The following is a 24,691-nucleotide window of genomic DNA, read 5'->3' as shown; positions in this document are numbered from 1 at the left end:
CAAAACCAGGAACAATGTTCTTCGTGAGCCAAAAAACAAAAAAACAAAAAAACAACCCAAACTGAATATAAACTATAGTAGCTGAAATCAGGAAGCAGGTACTGTAATCCAATTAGAAGTCACGAAGAATTTTGACTTTATTAATTTTCATACTACTGTATCAACAACTGTAGCATGTGCTACAGGCAAGAACTCTGTTCCAAAAACACTAACTAAATAACTATGCCCTGTCTCTGAGACTTCCTGGCCCTGTTCTGATTTAGACACATCAGAGAGATACCACAACTATAAGGACTTGGAAACAACTAAAAGTAAGACTGAATTTTGCTTTCCAATGTATGCAGGGTTAATTTGTAGTCAGCAGCCAAGTTTGTGTTCTGGATCATAAAGCACAGTTAGTTTCCTTGCTGCAACACCCTTTGGAAATACATTCTCTATTAGATGCCCAGAAGTAGTTGAAAAGTTTGCAAGTCGAATCCAAATTTCCCATAGGAATGCATTGAAAATTAATTAATGCATTCTTATGGGGAATAAAGGTCAGAAACTTAAAAAAAAATTAAAAGAAAGTCACTTACCAGGTACTGTAGACTGAGCATGGCTCTTCATAGTGCCTTGGTAGCCCCCCTGAACAGCCAAAAAAGAGCACCAAACAGCTAAAAGCCGGCACCCAGCAGGCAGCCAGCAGCCTTTTTGTGCTCTTCTCCGCTCCTTCCTTCTCCCCACCTAACAGCTGATCTGCGCTGGTCTGAAAGGCTTCCCAGGCAGTTTTTAAAGCAAAACTAGCAGCTTTTAAAGCAAGTATGCACGTTTCTACACAAGCAGGTTTCAACTCAAATGGAGCACCTTTTCACCCAAGCACTAACCCCAAACTAGCAGCTTTTAAACTAAATTTTACATTTTAAAATGACAATATCAGGCAGTCCCAGGTCTCTCTCCCAGCTCTCTAACTGCTTGGACTAGCAAGGAAGGAGACAAGCAGCCTCTTCACTAACTGAAAGTTTGAATTTCCTGCTTTCCCTGCCTTCCCCACACATTAGGTATGCTAATATCTGCACTGGAGGATTGTGGGAGGAACACCCAGCCCCTGATGGGTGTCCCGTGGAGCACCCCAAAACACTGAGGAGCTGTCTTCTGAGGAGCCCTGTTCTGAGCAGGAGGTGCAGCTGGGGGGTCACCATGCCTTGAGGGGGTAGGGCACAGAAGGGGGCAGGAGGTGCAGGGGCCATTCCAACTTATACCTGGCAGGGGAGATACCATGATCATAAAAGTAGTTTTCCCAGGGTAAGGCTCATCCATTGCACTTTGGGTATGCTGATCCCTGTGATTTCCCCAAATGTGGGGAAATCAACTGCCTAATTTGTGGTAGTAGGGGACTGCATTTGTGGTTTCCCCTAATATTTTTAGAATCACTCTTTCCCCTTTGGTCCTGTTTTCACTGCCCTCTGCCATTTAAATTTGCTGCCATAGGCCTGTTAGCCTTGCTGGTTTTCCAGGTGGGCTCCAGGAGGCAGATGTGTAGATGGCAGAGTGGTGGGGTCCACTATGGCTGCCACAGCAAGCAGCCTCTGGTGCCAGTTCAGAGGCCTCCCAGCATGATGGTGGGAGGCTTCTAGGTGGTGGTGGCTGAATCCTTTTTTACAGTATTCGCTCCATAAGACGCACATACTTTCTCCCCCACTTTTTTTGGGGAAAAACTGCATCTTATGGAGTGAAAAATACGGTAAGCTAGATAGCCATTGGTAAACTTTGCTGCCAGGCTGCTACCAGCACTACGAAATATATATGATATGGGATCAAAGGTTGTGCTTCTAAATAATGCTGCAAAAGGAGCAAAACTGTTTAATGTTCTAAAAGGGCTAGAGAAGATTTTGTGTATAAATTAATAACATAAGAGTGAGCTCATATACATATGTACTGAAAAGTCACTTCAAGTACCAGGTGAATGGATATGGATTGCAGTCTTATTTTTATAGTTGTTTAATATCAGACTCAGTGCCACCTAAAATTATTCAGATTGCTTTTTTAAAGCATCAGAATAAATGCCAAGAATATATTGTAAGAAAGCTCTGCAAAAAAAAAAAAAAAAAACATACGAAGGATAGATGGAACCAGAAACTGCTATATACAGATGACTTTATGGGAATGCACTTGTGGCCTGATGTCTCTGAGGGAAGTAGCTTCCAGTGAAGTGGAGAAGCCACATATGTGTGTGTGGGTGCCGCTATAGTTGCTTGTTTCAGGGAAGTTTCCCTTGTGAACTGGAGGACAGGAAACCATGTCCATTGACAAGACTGGGCCAGGGCTGTCACTCTCAACTCTGGACAGACACAAGAGAACCTGGAAGTAAGTGCTTCACTTACCCACTATTTCTGGCATCCGTGGAGTGGTTTGGAACCAGTCCCCCATGGATGCGGAGATCCTACTATATATTATGTTCAAAGATAAAAGAAATGTCTATCAGTCTGTTTTTTTCCTGTAATAAAGCAACTTCGAAGGCAGTGTGTTGAGAAGTAGGAGCAGGAAAGCAGTGTTTGTGTGTATGACGTGTTTTTGCAGTTTACCGTGTGATCTGGAAAATCTAAAACAAATTAGGCAGATTGTGGCCTGGGTAGACTGGACTTGAGGCCTGAAGTTCCAGTCCTCTGCTATAGAGAAAACCACCAAGAAGTTTGAGATTCTCTAGAACACATTTGAAACCTTCTGTTTTAAAATATTTTAAAATATTTTTATAAATATTTTTAGATACAGGCTTCACATTGAAAGTACAAAGACCTTGTAAAGCATCTGCTTTGATTTTGTTGGGTTTTTCTTTTCTTTTTGTAATAAGCTAGAGCCTGGCTTTTCTGATTATTATTTTTTTTGTTCAATCATGATTTGGTTTTAATTCTGTGAGAGCTTGTAATTGTGTTTGAGTTGATGTATTTTTAAAAGAGAAGATTGAGCTAAAATTGTCATAGTGGCATTGGACAGTATATTTAATGTGTCTGTCATTATATGTTAACCTCTCGTCTGGGAAACATGACACCTCTTTTATGCTTGACAACAATTTAAAAGTATATTTCTTGACATTGTGTATCAAGGAAATAAAGTGGGGGTGGTGGCAAAGGTGAATTAATGATGTTAGCAAATACCACTCCTTGTATTTGTGTTCCTTTTGGAATACAGCTTTCAGGTGTGTATTCTTCTGGAGTGCCATTGCCAGTGACAGCTAGTCAAGATCTCATTGTATGCTTAATTAAGCTACTATTTGCATTGAAAAATACACTACTGAGATGAGGCAGGAATGCTTGACTGTCCTGGTCTTAAGCAGCCCTTTGATTTCTGCTGCCTAGTTCTTGATCAATTCTATTAACATCTTAGGAAGATGTTATGTACCATGCATTCCTGTGGTATAATAGAACAGAGGATTTTAAGCAGTTCATCAACCACACACTGAGGAGAGCTCTTTTAAGGACATGGAATAAAGTAAAGAACCAGATGTACAGGAAAATTCCACTCTGGGTGACACCAATTGAGGCGTTTGCCCCCTCAAAAATAAGAAAATAGTAAAATACAGTGAGATCTTAAACTTTGATGGCTTTCTCAAAACTCAACAAGAATGAGTGGATCAAGGAATTGAAATGGACTGGTGGGCTCAATCTCAGCTATGATAAATATTTGTTAAATATAAGGCTTCTATTTAGAAAATACACTCTAATAGAATCCTAGAGACAGAGGGAAAACATATTTACTGTATATTTTTTGTTATGATTAAGTGGGCACAGAATGTTGGGCACAATATGCTCTGTTTCCCTGAAAATAAGACCTAAACTGAAAATAAGACCTAGTATGATTTTTCAGGATGCTCCTAATATAAGCCCTACCCCCTAAATAAGCTCCAGTTAACTGAAACCCCACCCTCCACCATTGTGCAGCAACCAGCAGAAGATGACATGACTGTATTTGAATAAATGTAGATTGTTGTACATGAAAAAAATGAAACATTCCTTGAAAATAAGCCCTAATGCGTTTTTTGGAGCAAAAATTAATATAAGACTGTCTTACTGTATTTTCAGGGAAACATGGTAGATTTAGAGCAATGGGAACGAATATGGAAAACAAATATAAAATTAACTAAATCTGTTACATTTAAAGATAATATTTACAGAATGTTTTACAGATGGTATATGACACCCATAACATTAGCCAAAATGAATGCCCAAATATCAAATTTATGTTGGAAGTGTAAACAGAAGGAAGGATCATTCTATTACATGTGGTAGATTTGTAATAAAGTGCAAATATACTGGAACAAAGTGAGGCTGTTTTTACAAGAGGTTCTTGAAAGTCCAGTTCCTATGAAACCTGAATTATTTTTATTAAATATTTTGCAGGACTCAATGGACTTTGCAAAAACATAGGGATTCATATTGTAATAGCCGCAAAATACTGGAAAGAGCCCGAAATAATGCAAATAGAGGAATTGATAGCCAAAACTTTTGAAATTGCAGAAATTGACAAATTATCAGAATGGCTAGATGAAACACGGAAAAACAACCACCAGAAATGTTGGGAAAAACTATATGTATAGTTCCAAAATAGAAAGAGCAGTGGATAATATTTAAAAAATAGACAGTCAAGTAGCCAGTGATTAGATTAATATGTTTGGAACAGATTGTGTAACATATTCAAAGTATAATTTGAATTGATCGTATACTACCTTTTCAGTCTCACCTCCCTACTATCCTTATCCTCATTGTTCCCCTCCGTTCCCTAGCTTGATATGAAAATTGTAAAAAATTATTTTTTAAAAATTATTAACATCTCAAGACTGCAGGAGTGGAGGAGCATGTCTCAGGTTTGTGTGAATTTTGACGATCTTGGTAACATCTCAGATACATTCTCACCACAGGGGAATGGAGAGAGAGACTTCAGCATGCATATACAGAGCAGAAGAACCTGACAAACCAGATAAGGTGCAAAGAAAAAGCTTGGACATGTTGAAGGGCATAATAGGGAGAGGTTGGACCTTGTTCCTAGAGACTAGAGTTTGATGAAATATGTCATGTTTTCCATGTGCCAGATTCAGTGGTTGGCATGTACAGTTAAGAGATTTTGGCTTCCTGCCCTTTTTTCTATACAGTTTTCTACCCTACTGAACTCAGACTGGTTGTTGGTTCCTCTCAGATTGGTGATTTGGACTTGTTTACTCTGTAAGTGATTTCCCCCCCCATCATAACTTTCGGGGTTTCTCTGTTTATGGCCTCGTCGGGACTTTTCAAGAGGTGTATTTCTTGTAAATCTAAAATTTATCGACAGGCACGAGCGTTGCTTATATTGTCTGAGGGAAGAACATCAACCCCATGCCTGCCCTCATTGCAAGAATCTTTCAAAGCCCGCCTTGAAATCTTGGGAGCAGAGGCTTAAAGCTTTTCTCTGGGACACATCTCTTTCACCCCCTAAGATGTCTGCAGAGCAAAACCCATCTCTGACACCTGCTGCCCGTACTGCCTCCGGCATCCCATCCTTGCCTTCATTACCTTCAAGCTCCCCTCCAGTGAAATCCTGCAAAAAAGCCTTTGATGGGCTCCTTATCTAAGCATTCTACTGTGGACAAACTGAAAAAGAAGAACATTGTTGAAAAATCTAATAAAAGCAAGAAAGACGAGCCCGCAAAAGACAAGCCTTGGGAAATTCCCCTGATCTCAGCTTCTGTACCATCTCCTATACTGGAGGAAATGTCTGGAGATTTGCCTGATCATGACTATGCTTCGGAGGGAGAACTTTCCGCTCAACACTGAGCGATGCAGGCTTCGGCTTCGATACTGAGCCTGCCCCAATTTCTGGATTGCATTCAGGCTGATATCATATCTAGCCACGAGTCTGCCCATTCAAGCCCTGTCTCTACCGGGTGGGCGATCATAGTAAGGCAATCAGATTCAGAGGACTCTTCACATCATGCCTCCCCCAGGAAAAAGACCGCGAAGAGAAAGCATATTTCTCCCCCTCGATGTCGATAATCATGCTGAGAGGTTCTCGTTCTGCCTAGGAGCTCTCGACACCGAGCTTCCTCTGAGGATGACGATCCCATTTACATTGAGGAAATCCAAATGCCATCAAGGTCATGATGGCTGTGACACCATGCTACAGATGCAGTTTCAGTGTCAAGGAAACCTGTGGTTGCTGAGAAAGCTGCAGTTCAGGCATCTTGACACTGTACTGTTCCATCTCAAAGTCAACATTCTCTAAAGGAAACCTCTGGGGTTTCAAAGAAGCGCCATTTATCTCCCTCACCATCTATCTCTCGCCTCAGGGTCCTCTAACTGACCAGGATGAAGAATCTTTGTCGGATGAAGAAGCCCCCCCCCATCAATACACCTGACTCGGATGTGGGAGACTTGCACCCACCCTACTCATCTCAGGACTTTACATCCTATTCACAAATGATCACTCGCATGGCCAAGTCACTTCAGCTTGACGTGGAGCCGCCACCACCTCCCAAACAAAATCTCGTATTCAGTGATATTGATCAAGGCAAATTTCACATTCTCAGCCTAACATTTATCTCTCTCATCATGGAAATCATTAAGGACACTTGGAGTCTGCCCCTCAATGTTATGCAGATCTCTAGAAGGATGGAGGAACATTACAGAGTGCATGGCAATGACACCCTGTTCCTGTCTAAACATCCGGCTCCCAATTTGATTATCGCCCAGACACATATATGCAAAATTGGGACTAAAGCCAAAGTGACCCCTACAAACTGTGAAGGCAGAAAACCTGATGTGTTTGGACGACGAATGTACTCCTTTGCCTCCTTTCTGTTGAGGATGTCAAATTACCAGGCCGCATGACATCATTATTTTTCCATATATTGACGATTGGCTGATAGTAGCTCCTTCCCACCGCAAAGCCTTACTAGACACCAAGTTTGTTCTCCAGACCCTGACAGCCCTCGGTCTAGAAATCAACATAGACAAATCCCGCTTACAACCAACTCAAGTCATAGATTATATAGGGGCATGTCTAGACTCCATCAGAGCAAGGGTCTTTCTTCCACCCGAACGTATCAGAAAGATAAAGAAAGCCGTACATCCCCTTCGGCCATACGCGAGCATATCTGCTCATCACACTCAACATCTCCTCGGTCTGATGGCCTCCATGACATCTGCCCTTGCTCATGCCAAGCTAAAGATGCGGGCCCTCCAGGCCTGGTAACTTTTTCATTTCAGTACCATGATAGATCATCCATCCAAGCGTCTCCAGGTCACACCCAAGCTGGCCGAGCAGTTAAAATGGTGGACGTCCAACACAAGTCTTCTAATGGGATGCCCATTCCGTTCATTGCAGCTCGTGACACAAGTGACAACAGATGCAAGTCCAACAGGCTGTGGGGGGCTCACTGTGCCCCTCACAAGGTTTATGCTTTATGGTCAAAAAAAGAAAGGCTACTACATATTAACCATCTGGAGATGTGGGCTTTCATCAAAGTGTTTCGTGCATTTCGCCCTCTCCTAGTAGGTTGTGGTGTCCAGTTGTTACCGACAACACCACTGTTATGTTTTACATCAACAAGCAGGGGGGCACCCACACAATGCCCCCTCTGTACCTGACAATTCATCTATGGGAATGGTGTTATGTTCATCACATTTTTCCTGTGGCCATCCACATCTCCACGAATGACAATGCGGTAGCAGACACACTCAGCCGATTGGACATTCAGACTCATGAATGGCTACTAGACGATGCTGTCTTCGCAAAGATATACAAGAGGTGGGGGTTTCCTAAGGTGGACATGTTCGCTACTAGTATCAACACCGTGCGATATGTTCTGCTCTTGAGCAGGAAGAGACGAGGCCTCGCTAGGGGATGCATTCATGGTGGAGTGGATGAACTATCTCCTTTATCTGTTCCCCCCCCATCCCTCTAATTCAAAGAACCCCGATCAAAGTCTGTCAAGTCCATGCAGACATCATCCTAATCACACCATGGTGGCCGTGTCAACCATGGTTTGCCACTCTCAAGTTAATGGCATCAGATTTCTTCAAGCTTCCAAGAATACCAAATCTCTTAACACAAAATGCAGGCAGGATTTGCCACCCAGACGTGGACTCCGTACACCTTGCAGCATGGCAGATTCTCCCATGATTAAAGAAGTATTAGAGAGAGCCAGGAAACCATCTACAAAGCTTCTATATAAATATAAATTGAATAGCTCCCTAAAATTTACAAGATCACGGAACTTATGCCCTGTACCCGTGTCAATTGATACTCTTCTGTCATACTTACGTTACCTTTTTGACCAAAATTTGGTGGTTTCTACCCTCAAGGTCTACATCTCAGCCATAATTTCTTACCAGCCTTTAGTTTGTTTTCACACCCCACTTTAAAGATGTTCTTAAAAGGCTTACATCATATTCATCCACCTACTTGTCCTCCTCCTCATCAGTGGTCATTGAGTGTTGTATTGCATGCTCTCTCACAGTCACCATTCGAACCTATGGCTTCATCTGATATAAGGCTCTTAACATCCAAGACTTTATTTTTAGTTGCAATTACCTCTGCTCGACGAGCTAGTGAACTCGCTGCACTTCGAGTTGACACTCCTTACCTTCAATTTATCTGGACAGAGTGATTCTGTACCCAGATATCTCGTTTCTCCCTAAAGTTGTCTTTTCATGTTAATCAACCGTTAGTTCTTTCAGCATTATTCCCTAATCCTTCTTCAGATATTGAACGCATGCTCCATTCCTTAGATGTTCGGTGCATGTTGGCTTTCTGTACATCTTGGACTAAGGACTTCCGTAATTCATCCAGATTGTTTCTTTGTTTCCATGGCACTAATAAAGGTTCCGCTGTGACTTCACAAACAATTTCACAGTGGATCACTTCTACAATCAGTCTGGCGTACGAACTATTGGGCAAGACTCCACCAGGTGCTCTTAAGGCACATTCCATTAGATCCGTGGCATCCTCAATGGCCTTAATGAGAGGCATTGATGTCTCAGATATCTGCAGAACAGCTACGTGGTCTACTTCTTCCACCTTTGTAACACATTATCGCCTAACTTTAGGGCCAAAAAGGAAGCTAAGTTTGGAAGAACTGTCCTTACTTCAGTGCTGGAGTGATGGCCCACCTTCCTGTAAGTGAGCTTGTCAGTCACCCAGTTGTGTGGATTCACAGAGGCCACGTAGAAGAAAGAGTGGTTACTTACCTGTAACTATGGTTCTTCTAGTGGTCCTCTGTAAATCCACACATCTCGCCTGGCCTCCCCACTATCCGTCACCCGTTGTTTTTGCTCTAGAGCGCTTACAACGGCGGACAGTGGAACTGAGGCTATAGGCGGGTGGAGCATGCACATCAGGGCAACATAATACTATGTTTCTTTCATTTCAGCTCTAGAATATTCTGAGGAATATTCTAGTTTATACCCAGTTGTGTGGATTCTGAGGAATATTCTAGTTTATAGCCAGTTGTGTGGATTCACAGAGGACCACTAGAAGAGCCATAGTTACAGGTAAGTAACTACACTATTTTGCATCATGTTGGTGTTTCTGGAGTGGAAGGATCAGTTGACATTGCCCAGGGGATGTCCAGATATGTTCCCATTCTTTGAAGCAGTTCTTTCTGTGTCTCTCAAACAGTAGATGAGGATGGGAGAAAACTGATGGAAGTAAGTGTTACATACAGCACTGATGTTACCTGTCTGTCATGGGTTTGGAGGGAAAGTTCCATCCTATGGAGAGTGGAAGGCGGGACATCAGGAGGAGGGGCTGTACTGTATATAAATGTGAAGCCTGTGTGGTGAAGTGGGAGACGCTGGGATGTGACGAAGCAGCAGCTGGGAAGAAGAAGCTGGTGTGGGAGTCTGTGTGTCAGACAGGGTACTACTGTGTGTCAGAGTACCAACCTGATAGGTTCAGGTGTCTGTTGGTTAGCCAGAACTGATAGGTTCAGGGTCTGTGCTTCAAGTTAAGGGTTCTGTGTGAACCAAACTGTGTGTATGTATGAGTGAAACTAAGCCACGTTACTAAATCTTATTCACCTGATCATTTTATTTTCCCTGTGTGTGATTTAAATAAACCTTGTTCTTTTATTGGTTAAAAATCCATCCCTGGTCTGTGTGACTTCTTATAGGGAATGGTTGGTGGCAGCTTAGTTAACGTGTGGCAGATCCCAGTAGGTCTGGGTTTGTCACATTGATTGGTGTCCAGCGTGTGGGATACGACTGGTCCAGTTGTCCAGCGGTCCAGCAAAGCCTTGGCAAGTGTGCCCAGAGCAAGGGGGGTCTAGTCAGGGACAATCTGAGGCGCGTAGGTAATCTTCTAGGTGTACCTCAGGGGGAGGTGCGCTAGTGGAAGAACGTGCCAACTGGGGAGACTAGATTAGGGTGCTCTGAGGCAGCCTGTTTTTGGCGGGAAAAAAGCTGAGGCAAAACTGTGTAGTAGCAGTGATCTAGCCTGCCTGCTGAGAGGCCCAGCAGAGGGGGGTAGACTCTAACTCGCTACAGTTGCAAGTTAGTGCTGAAAGGACAGCAGCAATCTAGAGGGAAAGCTGGTTCTGAGGCAAAAGAAAGGAAAAAAAAAGTGGTCGTTTTATTTTGAGGCTTGACTTTTTAAAGCAGCCTGTTCTGAGGGGGGATTATGCCCTTGACTCGAAGCCAGATGGCAGAAATGGGTGAAGTGAAAGACCCCCAGGTAGACCAAGGTTCTGAGGATGAATTTGGCTCAGTGCAAGGTGACAGCACGGGAGAACAGACCTTAGAACTCAGAAAAATGCTCCTAGCCCAACAGCATGAATTTAGAATGAGACAATTGGATAGGGAGGCCAGAGAAAGAGCTGAAATCAGTCAGGCAGAGGCAGATGCCAAGAAAAGGGGAATGGCCATGAGGATAGAAGAGATGGAACTGGAACACAGAGTTAGAATGGCACAATTAAAATTAACATTCCTAAATAAGAAAAATAACAACTTATCAGTTGAAGAAATTGCGGAAAGAGAAAAGTATGAGGCTCAGGTCAGACAAAGTGAGCAAGATCTTGAAAAATATAATCAGCAAAAAGACATTAAATTAAAAGAAATCAGAGATAAGACTGAAGAAAAAGTAAAAGAGATAAAAGCTAGGGCTGAGGAAGAAATTTTACAGATCAGGGCTGAGTTTGAGGCTAAGCGAAAGGAGCTGGATTTGAGAATAAAAGGGAAGAAATTGCAGCAAGGGGGAGGGGCCCATGGTGAAGGGAAGCCCTCAGACATGAAACCAAGACCTCAGATTTTGGAGGGAAAACTAAAACCAGAGGAGAAAGACTCCAAGTACAGCAGAAAATGTTATTTCTGTCAGGGAAAGGGCCATCTAATCTCAGGGTGTGAGAAATGGAAGCAGATAAAAGGAATTGTGCCTCAGGATTTGAGTGGGACCAAGCCAAAAGCTGTGTTCTGTGTCCAGAAAGAGCAAGGCTCATTGTCACTGAGGGAGCCTGTTGCCATGGCTACTCAATCTGGAACAGCTACCTCTGCTGATCAGGCTGAGGAAAATGGTCCTCTTGTGGAGGTAAAGCGCTGCCTGCTGGTGAGAACAGATTCTCAGTTGTTTGAGACAGCAGGGGTGGACGTAGGAATACTTGACCGTCAGTATAGGGGGCTGCGGGACACTTGTTCCCAGGTGACCCTGTGCCATCCAGATATTATTCCTAGGGAGTATGTAATCCCAAATGAGAGCATGAAGGTGGCAGGGATTGGAGGGCAGATAATCTCACTGCCAGTCGCGGAGGTACCTGTCAACTTTCAAGGCTGGAGGGGAGTTTGGCGGCTAGCGATTTCATCGACTCTGCCAGCAGCCGTGCTCGTGGGAAATGACCTGGCTGAACATGTGAAACGGGTGCTAGTGATTACACGTTCACAAGCCACCACGGGGACAGTTCAGGGGGGTAATGATGAGCCAGAGACGGAAGCAGGTGGGGGGAGTTCAGAAGCTGTGGTGGAAACCTTAACCACAGACAGCAGATTTGGACAAGAGCAAAAGGCAGACGCCACTCTCCAAAAGTGTTTTGAACAGGTGACTGACGCCCAGCTAACACCTGAAACCCCAGTGAGATTTCTAGAGAAAAAGGGGATTTTGTATAGAGAGACCCTGAGGAATATCTCGAAAGAGGGAGAGGGAATCAGAAGTCAGCTGGTGGTACCTGAAAAGTATCGCCCCATGATCTTACAAAGGGGGCACTCTGACATGTTTGCTGCACACTTAGGGGTGAACAAAACCCAGCAGAGAATCACACAGAATTTCTACTGGCCTGACATAGGGAAGCAGATCAGGGAGTTCTGTAAACAATGTGATGTGTGTCAAAGGCAGGGGAATAGCCGCGACAGGACCAAAGCAAAGTTGTGCCCTTTGCCTGTGATTGACACTCCGTTCAAATGCATAGGGGTGGATATTGTGGGACCTTTGCCCAAGGCCACAAAGAGGGGGAACAGGTTCATTCTCACCATTGTGGACCATGCCACAAGGTACCCTGAAGCCATACCCTTGACTAACATTGAAACTAACACAGTGGCAGATGCCTTGGTGGGGTATATGTCCAGGATGGGATTTGCCTCAGAAATAATCACAGATTTGGGCGCATCGTTCACATCAAAGCTCATGAAACGCTTATGGCAAATCTGTGGAATTAAGCACAAGGAAACCACTGCCTATCATCCTGAAAGTAATGGGTTAACTGAGAAGTTCAATGGGACTCTAATGCGCATGATTAGGGCTTACTTGGCAGAGAATCCAAACAATTGGGACCAGAAGCTGCAATCCCTTTTGTTTGCTTATCGATCAGTGCCACAAGCCAGTACCGGGTTCAGTCCGTTTGAACTTTTATTTGGGAGAAGGGTGAAAGGGCCCCTTGATTTGATCAAACAAAATTGGGAGCAGATCACCCAGGATGACCCACAAGACGTTGTGACATACATAGACACCTTGATGAATGACCTAAAGAGAAATCTAGAGCTGGCAGCAGAAAACCTGCAAGCTCAGAAGGTCAGACAGAAAACATGGTATGACCACAAAGCTAGAGAGAGGCACTTTGACCCAGGGGAGGAAGTGCTTTGGCTTAGGCCCTGCAGAGAGAACAAACTGCAGCTCAAATGGGCAGGACCATATAGGGTCATTTCCAAGATGTCAGACCTGAACTACCTAATAGAGCAGGAGGAGAACCAAGCAAGGAGGGTGGTTCATGTGAATGCCCTAAAACCCTACTACCGAGGGGAACAGAGGGTTTTATTCGCGATAAAAGCAGCTGAGAGTGAGGAAGCTGAATTACCCTTCTGGGAGGGTAGAGGGGAAGTAAAATACAACCCAGAGGAGGTAAAGATCAGTCCTGCACTCACCCAAGACCAGCAGCAAGAACTAAAAATGCTGCTTAGTAAATATCAACAGGTGTTTTCCAACAAGCCGGGGATAGTGAAGGGAGTGATGCATCGGATCCACACAGGGGATGCACCCCCGCAAGCAGTATCCCCATACCGAGTAACGGGACCCTATAGGGACAAGGTGCGGAAGGAGCTGGACGAGATGCTTAGGGAGAACATAATCGTCCCCTCTTCTAGTCCTTGGTCCTCTCCGATAGTCCTTGTGGACAAGCCTGATGGGAGCATTAGGTTTTGTGTCGATTACAGGAAATTAAACCGTGTAACCACTCCTGATGCCTACCCAATGCCCAGGCTAGACAACCTGATTGAAACCATAGGGGGTTGTCGGTTCATCTCATCATTGGACCTGGTAAAGGGATATTGGCAATTAAGAATTGATCCCAGGGATCAAGAAAAGACTGCCTTTTGCAGCCCTTTTGGTCTCTATGAGTTTCGAGTCCTGAGCTTTGGTCTCAGAAATGCACCAGCCACATTCCAAAGGCTGATGGACCAGACCTTGGCAGGGCTCAGTGACTTTACAGTGGCCTACATTGACGACATAGGGATCTTCAGTAATACCTGGGAAGATCACCTGATACACCTGGAGTTAGTGCTGCAGAGGTTAAGTGCAGCAGGGCTAACAGTAAAGGCCAGCAAGTGTCAGCTGGGTAGCCCAGAAATAAAATACTTGGGTCACATGGTAGGGGGAGGAGTGATAAAACCCCTGGAGGCCAAAATAGAAGCTGTTCGTGATTGGCCCAGACCCAACACCAAGAAAAAAGTCAAATCATTTCTTGGGTTGGTGAGCTACTACAGAAAGTTCATCCCGAGGTTTAGCGAGATTGCGGCTCCGCTGACCGATCTGACGAGGAAGAAGGCTGATGACCGCATCCCGTGGACCAGCGACTGTGAGGAGGCGTTCCAGAGGTTGAAGCAGGCGCTCATCAACTATCCAGTGCTGCGGGCTCCAGACTTCGACCGGGAGTTCATCATCTACACCGATGCGTCTAACAGCGGGGTAGGAGCAGTTCTGTGCCAGGAGGATGAGAATGGTGACCAGCATCCAGTGTCCTACCTGAGTAGGAAACTTCAAAAAGGTGAGAGACATTTGGCAACCGTGGAGAAGGAGTGTTTGGCCATAGTCTACGCGATCCAGAAGGCCAAGCCTTACATCTGGGGAAGACATTTTGTTCTGTGCACTGACCATTCACCACTGCAATGGTTAAAGACAATGAAAACCCACAATAGCAAACTTATGAGGTGGGCTTTAAACCTACAGGACTATGACTTTGAAGTGAAGGTGGTCAGAGGGTCAGTGAACTGTGTTGCTGACGCCTTGTCAAGAAGACCTGAAGAATGAAGACGGCGAAAGAAACATGGACTATGTATATATATTGATGACAAAAAGTTAAATGTACCTGGTTTTTTTTGAATTTGGTTTGTATGAATAAAGGTAAATTGATGTAATGTATATGGTAAATGTTTAAATGCCTAATTGATATGGTTAACTTAGAATGTAAGTATAAGTAAGTATGATATGGTATGTATAACTGTTGTTGTGTGTTTTATCCAGGTTGTTTTTTGGGAAAAAGCACCTTAGCTTTCCCCCTACAAAACAACTTATAAAGAGGGGAGGTGTTACATACAGCACTGATGTTACCTGTCTGTCATGGGTTTGGAGGGAAAGTTCCATCCTATGGAGAGTGGAAGGCGGGACATCAGGAGGAGGGGCTGTACTGTATATAAATGTGAAGCCTGTGTGGTGAAGTGGGAGACGCTGGGATGTGACGAAGCAGCAGCTGGGAAGAAGAAGCTGGTGTGGGAGTCTGTGTGTCAGACAGGGTACTACTGTGTGTCAGAGTACCAACCTGATAGGTTCAGGTGTCTGTTGGTTAGCCAGAACTGATAGGTTCAGGGTCTGTGCTTCAAGTTAAGGGTTCTGTGTGAACCAAACTGTGTGTATGTATGAGTGAAACTAAGCCACGTTACTAAATCTTATTCACCTGATCATTTTATTTTCCCTGTGTGTGATTTAAATAAACCTTGTTCTTTTATTTGTTTAAAAATCCATCCCTGGTCTGTGTGACTTCTTATAGGGAATGGTTGGTGGCAGCTTAGTTAACGTGTGGCAGATCCCAGTAGGTCTGGGTTTGTCACAGTAAGGTTCCTATCCTTCACATAGGAGTGTGCCTATTTAGCCATCATGTGAGAGAGCCCTGTTTACCTGCTTGTTTTCTTACATCTGCTGCACTGCTGTGAAAGCTTGGAATAGTGCATTTTGGTCTATAGGTCTACAGGGTGGCGGCGCGGTGCCTCAGTCTCCCTGCCCAGGCTGGAGTTGCAAGTGGAGAGAGAGCGAGAGAGAGCGCCGAAGTACAGCTGGTCGGCGGGGGGTTGCAAAGATCACGGGGAAGCCAGCTTCGCAAACCCCCGCCGACCAGTTGTACTTCGGCGCTCTCTCTCTCTCTCTCTCTCTCCTCTTGCAGGTCCAGCCTGGGCAGGGAGACTGAGGCACCGCGCTGCCACGGCCAGGTTGGCGGCGCGGTGCCTCAGTCTCCCTGCCCAGGCTGGAGTTGCGAGGGGGGGGGAGAGAGAGAGTGCCAAAGTACAACTGGTCGGCGGGGGTTTGCGAAGCTGGCTTCCCCGCGATCTTTGCAAACCCCCGCCCATCAGCTGTGCTTTGGGCTGGCTCTCTCTCTCCACCCCTTGCAACACAGCTGATCGGCAGGGCCTTTGGGGGCCTTTGGGATGATCGTGGGGAAGCGCTTCCCCACAATCATCGCAAAGCAATTTCCCCCCATTTAAAACATCGCTATGCGATCGCTTTTGCGATCGCAAAAACTCCATCGCTATGAGGATTCATCGTTAAACGGGGCGTCGTTAAGCGAGGCACCACTGTATTTGGTTCAGAGGCTTTGAGTTACATGAGTATCCTTCCCTGTGTATGAAAGATACCTGCTGCTACTATAGCAAGGGACAAGGTCTTCCATTGTTTTCTAGAATTAGAGGCACAGAACAGGCCTAGTGTGGTATTGTATCGTGTTCACATCTGTATTCTTTTAGTAGTGTGGCTGATCCATCAGTCTTCTCGCTTATGCAATTTCTTTCTTCCATCAACACCTGACGGGGATGTTGTCAATTCTGCTTGCATTTAAATCTATTTTTAATATTATGATGGTAGGTGGATTATTTCTGGATGCTCACTTTCAAAGTAGCCATTTGGGTTGCTATTGTATATGTTAGGAGAGCCTAGTGAACTCTGGTTTCTTCATTCCAGTCTTTCCTGTATTATTCTGGATAGGGTGCTCAGGCTGCACACGTTCTGTACATGGAAGGTAGTATGTGGTCTGCCACAGCCAGGCCATTCATTGCCTTCCTCTTGTTCTGCCTGACCCCTGTGAGTCTCAAACCTTTGCTTGAGGCAATGTGCTAGAGGCCCATCCTGCTTTAGACTTATTATGTTGACAGAATATTTTTGTATTTTGATTTTATTCAAGGGTCCTTGGAAAGGACAGCTCGTGTCAAATCAGCGTTTTGCACTTTGGGCCTCCCTGTCTACAGTTATCTCAGGAGAATCTTGATTTCTTAGTTCTTTTGAGCTGCTGTCCTGTCACAGCTGTCAGTAATCTGATGTGTGGTATGAAGTACATACATTTTTCAGATTGGCTGTGGTAAGCTCAGTGTTTTACCAATGCTATTTGCACCATTTCTGAGTATGCTAGCTTGGTGTTTCACTGTATGTAGGACTGTTTAGAAACCTTGTAGAAGAAAAACAGGTGGTGTTGAATTCCTCTTGTAAAATTCTTCCTTAAAGCAGCAGCAGCAGCTGTGACAGCATCAGGAACTGAGCAGATGGGAGGGCGTTCTGGGCTTTGCTAGGCACAAGTACTGAGCCCGATTGTTACACAACACACATTGTCGTTTGAAGAACCACACTTTGTATACAGAAGGTTTTGGATTCTTTTAGCTTCTGCAGCTAAAGGACGAAGTACAGTGGACCCTTGACTTACAGACGGCTTGACTTACAGACTTTTTGAGTTACAGACTTCTCTGGCCGCAAAATTTAGGTTTGACTTGCAGACTGAGATTTGACTTACAGACCAGAAAAAAACCAAAATGGAACAAAAACGGCCTGTTACGGGATTAATCAGTTTTCAATGCACTGTAGGTCAATGGAGACTTGACTTACAGACTTTTTGACTTGAGGGAGGTATTTTTGCAATTTTTAATTCTATTTTACTTCTGCCTATAAGTAAGGAAGCTGGTAATCACTAGAGTAGTCTTTATTGCTAATTGGCAGAGATAAGTAAGGTTACAATTTTGTTTTCTTGTAGCAAACTGGGGAATGTGGCTAAAATCATGTTTTGCTTTCCTTTTAACAAGGTCTGTAGATTTGGATTAAATGGCAAGTTTACACAATTACTATAAGAAACTAATAGTTGATCTGTAGTAGTTTGGGCAAATGATCCAAACAATCTCTTTTAAAATACACACAGAATAACAAATTCTAACTCTATTCTTCCCCTTAAAGGAAAAGGTGATCCTGCATATTTCTATGGTCTGCGTGTCACTGGTCTGAGAAGTTTTCAATGTGCAGTGGAAAGGATGAATGCTGCCAGTAGCTTTGCTTCTTCTAGCAGAACTTCTAGGTGACTTGTAATAATATAGTAACAAGGATTTCCAACTGCTGGTTGCTTAACATTGGCAGCCAAAAAAACAAAAACAAAAACCACCACTTCCCCAAATTACCTTCTAGAATGAAGAAATAAATAAACAGAAATATATATTTCTGTGTGGAAGGACCTTGAGTTCCATTCAGTTCCATTCTCAACTCAATTCCTGGGCTTATACCCTTTTCATTCTATGTGTATGCCTATTATAACAGACTTTGGAATGTGAATCTCAAACTTGCAAATAAAAAACAAAGTAAATTCCACCAACCTGAAGTCTTTTCATTCTGGCTGTATAGTAACATAAATCAAATGTAGAAGATATTTTTCATGTGTTTTTTAAATTTCAGATAACAGAAAAGAAAGGAAGGGAAGGAAAATCTGCATTTGGAGGCCCAGTTGTCAGCTCACTGTATCAAGAAGAAACCATCAGGTGAATTTTGGTGATACTTTTATGGCTTATTTTTTTAATTTAGCTTTTATTTAAAATATCAACACGTATGGTAGTGCCTCTCCAATTAGATAATAAATGACAGGAAAGGACTTTCTAGGCTTATAATTGTTTAAATCAATACAGTAGTTGTCTGTATTGCTGCCAGGTACTAATTTTGCCCTTGTGTATGTTTGAGAGATGGTATGTTTGTTGGCTTGTTAAATATGGTTGATTTTCTTTCTGATCTAACACATAGAATTGCGCTATAATCCTTTCTTGAGAAAGGATATATTAATGTTATATGAACATTACGAGTAAAGATGCTGTTCTGAAACATTAGAACTTACAGAGCAAAAGTAAGGTTACTAATTGAGGTCAGCTTCTGAAATAGAAAGATGAGACAAAATTAAACTGGAAGATCTATGGTGTGACTGTGTTGAAGCTTTGGTTAAATAAAGAAACTCAGAAAATGGAAAATGAAAGAGGTCTTACAGAAGTGTCATTGTTACTGCAAACACATGGGTTGTTTTCCCATTCAATCACTAGTATAACTGTGAGCTAACTGAAGCAAGATAAGTTGTTTAGTCGTGTCCGACTCTTCGTGACCCCATGGACCAGAGCACGCCAAGCCCCCCTGTCTTCCACTGCCTCCCAGAGTTGGGTCAAATTCATGTTGGTGAAGCACTGAACAGCTGAGAGGCGACAACCCTCTCAGGGTTTATTATTAATAAAATGCCCCCCTCCACCTGCCTCTCAGCTGGTTGCCGCCTCTCAGCTGTTCGGCGTTCTGCTCACACACACCCCTTAGGAGGAAACAGCGCCAGGATCCAACAGAACAGCTCCTTCCGCCCGCTCCTAAGAGGTGTGTGTGAAAGTGCCAGGATCCAATAGAACAGCTGAGAGGCAGGCGGAGGGGCTGTTCTGTTGGATCCTGGCGCTGTTTCCTCCTAAGGAGTGTGTGTGAGCAGAGCGCCGAACAGCTGAGAGGCGGCAACCAGCGGAGATGACCACGGCATGGCTGCCGCCTCTCAGCTGGTTGCCACCTCTCAGCTGTTCAACGCTGTGCTCACACACATTCCTTAGGAGGAAAAAGCGCCAGGATCCAATAGAACAGCCAGACTCAAACACCCAGGGGAGAGGCAGAGGAATGCGGCAGGCAGAGGGGGCGTTGTCGTTCCAGGCCCTTGTTACAGATGCTCCTTGGTCTCCGGGGCAACCTGGTAAGTGAATTTTTTCGCCCATAGGAACGCTTTAATTAAATTTCAATACATTCCTATGGGAAACAGTGCCTCGAAAGACGAAAATTTTGCAAGACGACACGACTCGCGGAATAAATTATTTTCGTCTTGCGAGGCATCACTGTAGATATATAGCTCTGCAGGAAAATGTAGAGTAGTCCGATGCTGGAGAATATGGAGAGTCCCTGCTCTCAGTTTCAACCGAACCTCCTTAAGAGGCTGAGCGCTTTTGCTTTCAGTTTTATTTTTGCTGGAGACATGCAAAAGAAAGGCATTTAAAATCAAGCTTCATGACCCCACAGGCACGCAGGTAATATAGCAACCAAAGTATATTTATTTTGTGTTTGTATGCATTGTTATGTAGAAAGTGCCTAGTTTAAATTTTAATTTAAGTTTAAGCATAAATTGCAAGGCTATAGTCTGGTCATGGTGACATGAAAATTTTGACTGACTGGTGAGACATTCTAAAATTTTTCAAGCCTTGTACATTGCTTTGGTTTTCTGCTTTTTGGAGTAGTTTTAAAATGTTATTTAGGATTTTGGATTGCTTTTCTTTATTATCTTGCCTAACAGTGCTAGTTACTTGATAGTGCTAATAATCGGTGGCCCAGCTGAGTAATGTTCAGTCTGGGGATGTAAAGCAGGGGTAGTGACCAGATATCCTCTGGCCTGGGTCCAGATTGTCTCTACAGTGGTGCCTCGCTTAGCGATGTTAATCTGTGCAGAAAAAATCACTGCTAAGCGATAACATCGCTAAGTGAAAATAAAAAGCCCATAGAAACGCATTAAAATGCGATTAATGCATTCCTGTGGGCTAAAAACTCACCTTTAAGCGAAGATCCTCCATAGCGCCACCATTTTTGGTGCCTCTAAAACAAGTTATCCATGCCTGAAAACAGCGGGTGGCCATTTTGTTTACCAGGTGGCCATTTTGAAACTGCCGATCAGCTGGCCGAAAATGGGGGCTTTGCGATGATCGCTTCCCTGCGATCATCGCAAAGCGAATTTCCCCCATAGGGACCATTGCAAAGTGATCGCTTTTGCGATGGCAAAAAGTCCATCGCAAAGCAATTTCGTCGCTATATGGAGCGATCACTATGCGAGGCACCACTGTATTTGTTTCACTCTTGCCCATTCCAGGTCTGTCCTGCTGCCAATATTCTACTTGCTTATGAGGTAGATTAGTGTTTCCCAACCTGAGGGTTTTGTGATTCTTAAGGGGGGTTGCAAAGTGTTTTCTGGGTGTGTGTGTCGTCATGAGTTGTTTTGTATGTGTTGTAGCCCATTTCTTCCTTGACCTTTTGGAGCCAGATATTAAAGTTAGCATGTATGAGAAATAGGTCTTTGTGAGAGAAAGAAGTCTCTACTTTCTGAGAAGGGAAGACTTCACCCAATTTTTATGCAAACATAGCAGGTTGGGTTGCAGGTTACTTAGCTATTATGAGAGGGGGTTTGGAAAAGATTGGGAACCACATAGGTAGATAATGGCTTGTTCTTGTTTTCGTATGAACTTTTCTTGCTTTGTATGAGTGGCTAAAGTGACCATTTGGCTATAGTACAGATCTCGCTGTTTGTGTTTCTTGTCCTGCTGCTCCAGATGCATGTATTTTCAGCAGGCTTTTCTACCATTCAGTCATAACTTCATCCAACCTCATTTGGGCTGCTTTCTCTGAGCTTCAGGACAGTTGGAAGGAAAAGAACTCCAGAGTTTGATATGAGGGACCCGTTTCTAAAGAAGGGAATGCTGCATTGTTTCTTAGAAGGGAAGCAACTTAGACATTTTCATAGGAGAAAGTAGCCTTTAAGTGCTGGGTGGCTTCTGATTGTTGAATTTGATCCTGTTTATATTATTGTTTATGTCTGCTTTCTGTGTTTCATTTTATTTATTTCGAAAAATAGTTACATATATTGTGGGTTACGTATATTGTGAATTAAATTATAACCATAAATATTGAGATAGTCAGCAAATTCAAAACATTTTAGTTAATCAGTATTAATTACTTATTCATAAAAGTGAAATTGTGCACTACCAAAATTTCAGTATAAGCATGTCTGTTTTTTATGTATTAAACAAACTTGAAATATAAGTATCAAAACCTGCTATTCATTCTTTTTGTTTTTGAGAACATTTTATTGACTGTTTATTCTACTTTAAAGGATTATGCCAGATCCAAAAAATTTTTTTACTTCTGTTTCCTCACTTTTAAATATGATGTTAAAAATGCACGATGAAAATTTATTGTTTATTACTATTATTTATGTCCTGTCTTTCAAGATACAAATGCTTTCAGCCTAGCTTTCATGTAACAAAAAAAATTATGAATAAGATTACCAAAAACCCCACAACAAAACAGTATTAATGGACTGAATCCAATTGGTGGTGCCAAAGAATGTAGACCCATTGAATCAATAAGGTTTACACAAATGTTGAGTAACTAAGCAGTAGTTGATTCATTGGCTGAATTCCAGTAGTAGGTTGCAAGTAGGGATGGGCACGAACAGTTGGCTTGTCCTTCAGACCAGCAGGTGTTCATTTCCCAGGTCGCCCCCCTGTGGCGGGGCAAGGAAGCTAGATTGCTGCTTCTGAGTGGGCACCTGTCAGAGGAGGTGGGACTAGGAACAGCTGAACAACTGTTCGTCCTAAAGATGAACTGCTGAACTGGTGGTTTGTGCCCATCTCTAGTTGCAAGTAGAGCAGACCCATTGAATCAGTGGGAATTTGGTGAGTCAACATATATGTAAGTTACAGTTATGACTTGCTACTGGATTTCAGCCAGTGGGACTGTTTGGGGTGATACTAATACAGTGGTACCTCAACTTAATGAAATTAATCCTTATTGGAATGGTGGCCATAAGTTGAAATGTTCGTAAATCGAAGCACCATTTGCCATAGGAATACATTGAAAACCGATTAATCCATTCTGGCCGAAGAAAAAAAATACCCCCCCAAAATAAAACACTGCAAGCACCTGGGGCTGCAAAAAACAAAAAACAAAACACAAAACACAAAAAACAAAACAAAATACATACAAAAACAAACATAAACATAAGCCCACCAAACCAATCCCATCTGCAAAAGTAACAAAAACAGTTTAAAAAAAGCAAAAAGCAGCACCTTACCTCCACCGCTGCGACCGCCGCTGCCAGGAGGCTTCCCGGTCATGGCTCCAGCCGCCGTTGCAGGGCCTGACGTCCACCACCGCTGCTGGGCCAGGGCTCCAGCCACCTCTGCGGAGGCTTCCTGGACTTCCAAAGCCGCCGCACCGGGTGCTGGTTTCCCATGCTTCCAAAGCACTGGCACCCAGCGCGGCGGTCAGCGCTTTGGAAGCACGGGAAGCCAAAAAACCACCCCGATCGCTGGCTTTCCGTGCTTCCAAAGCTACCTCAACCACCGTGCCGGGTGCTGGCTTCTCACGCTTCAAGACAGAAATGCCGATGGTCAGTCCCCAACCGCTAAGATCTGGGTTTCGGGAACAAATGTGACGTAGAAAAAGCTGAGGGGGAGGATTGAGAGAGAGAGGGAGAGAGAGAGAGAGAGAGAGAGAAAGAGAACTGGTCATCTCTCTGAAACTGTGGGCTACTTGGTGGAGTCTCAGTTCTCCATTTCCCGCCATGTTCCCACACTTAAATTGAGATGACACCAGCTGGCAGGCGGAGAAAAGCCTGCACTGGGGGAGCGAGAGGAGGAGGTGGGTGCTGGCTTCCTGGACCTCCAAAGCTGCTTCGACTGCCGCTGGCTTCCCACGCTTCCAAAGCACTGGCACCCAGCGTGGCGGTTTGAATTTCTCGCCCTTTTTCCCAGCCTTTTTTCTGTTTGTAAGTTGAAGCTCCGGCCGCAAGTCGAAGCAAAATTTTGCGGCCGGAGCTTTTTGTAAGTCGAAATTTTTGTAAGTAGGGACGTTCTTAAGTTGAGACACCACTGTAATTAGATTTAGAACAATGGCAAAGTCACTGAAATTCTTCCCAGAGGATAGTTGGTAATAGATGTTCCTTTGGCTATAAGAAGGGAATTGTTCAACTGAAGTAGGCACCAATGTCTTCCTCGCTGATCTCGCACCTATGGATCATGATAAATATACAGTACAACTTTTCATGGCAGTAGATTCCAACATAAATACACTCCGTTGTGTGGATTCAGTCTTACGACTGCTGGTTCTTCAACGTGGTCTCTATGAATCCATACCAGTGGGTTAAGACAGTGCCTGTGCTGGCCTCTTGGAATCTTCTAGAGCTATAGGGAAAAGTAACAAAGTTTTAGGTTGCCCTGTATAGCGCATGCTCCGCCTGCCAAAGCCCCAGTTCCATTTTTCCATCCGCGGAGTTGGAACCTCTCGGTTAGAGCTGTGTTTAAATTGCCTTTTACCCACTCGGTTTTGACCTGGCTTTGGATTCTCGATCTTCCTTATCTCTGTTGCCTTAACCTCGGACCATTTTTGACTTCTCTACTGCTTCTGGCAATCTGCAAGTACTCTAAATAGCTTAATTGGTACCTCTTCACCTCCCGCTGAGGCGCCACGCACCTTCCGGACTCTTTCTATTATTACCGTTTCCCACGCCTATCAGCCTATGCCACCTAGGAAGAAACCGTCTCCTAAAAGAGGGCCTTTTTGACTCTGCTCTTCTTGTTCACGGAAACTTCCCTTCCAAGAATGACATTCCCTTGGTGTTTTCTGTTTGGGAGAATCACATTTGACTACCCATTGCAAGCATTGTAAAGAGTTCACTAAAGCTACCCTCAAGGCTCGCCAGCAGCACCTGAAATATTCTCTGTGGAAACAGACCTTGTCTGCTTCACAACCATCCAACATGGAGTCAGCTCCCTCTACATCCTCGGTCTGTTCGGAAATCAGAGTGGTTACTTCACCCACTCCTGAGCCCTCTAAAGAGAAACCTAAAGGCAAGCCTAAAAAGAAACCCTCTGCAAAAAAATCACTTACCAGTACATCGGCTCCTTCTACTTCTTCCAATCCACCGATGTTTCAA

The 24,691-nt window shown here is 43.9% G+C and overlaps 1 protein-coding gene and 1 non-coding gene across 2 annotated transcripts in view; both read left to right on the top strand.

The window, feature by feature from the left end:
- Positions 1 to 24,691, top strand: part of ACBD6 (acyl-CoA binding domain containing 6) — a 261,573-nt gene that overhangs the window by 63,246 nt on the left and 173,636 nt on the right. The window contains exon 4 of the mRNA XM_020789738.3: positions 18,388 to 18,470. Within this exon, the coding sequence (XP_020645397.1) occupies positions 18,388 to 18,470 (83 nt within the window). The remainder of the gene's footprint in view (positions 1 to 18,387; positions 18,471 to 24,691) is intronic.
- LOC140707255 (U1 spliceosomal RNA) lies at positions 1,231 to 1,394 on the top strand. The gene has a single exon (XR_012087175.1). It is a non-coding gene; the product is annotated as a U1 spliceosomal RNA (small nuclear RNA).

Source organism: Pogona vitticeps, chromosome 4 (assembly GCF_051106095.1).
Source record: "Pogona vitticeps strain Pit_001003342236 chromosome 4, PviZW2.1, whole genome shotgun sequence".
NCBI lineage: Eukaryota > Metazoa > Chordata > Lepidosauria > Squamata > Agamidae > Pogona > Pogona vitticeps.
Note: the sequence above shows the minus strand (reverse complement) of the source record. Positions and strands in the feature narration are given on the sequence as shown.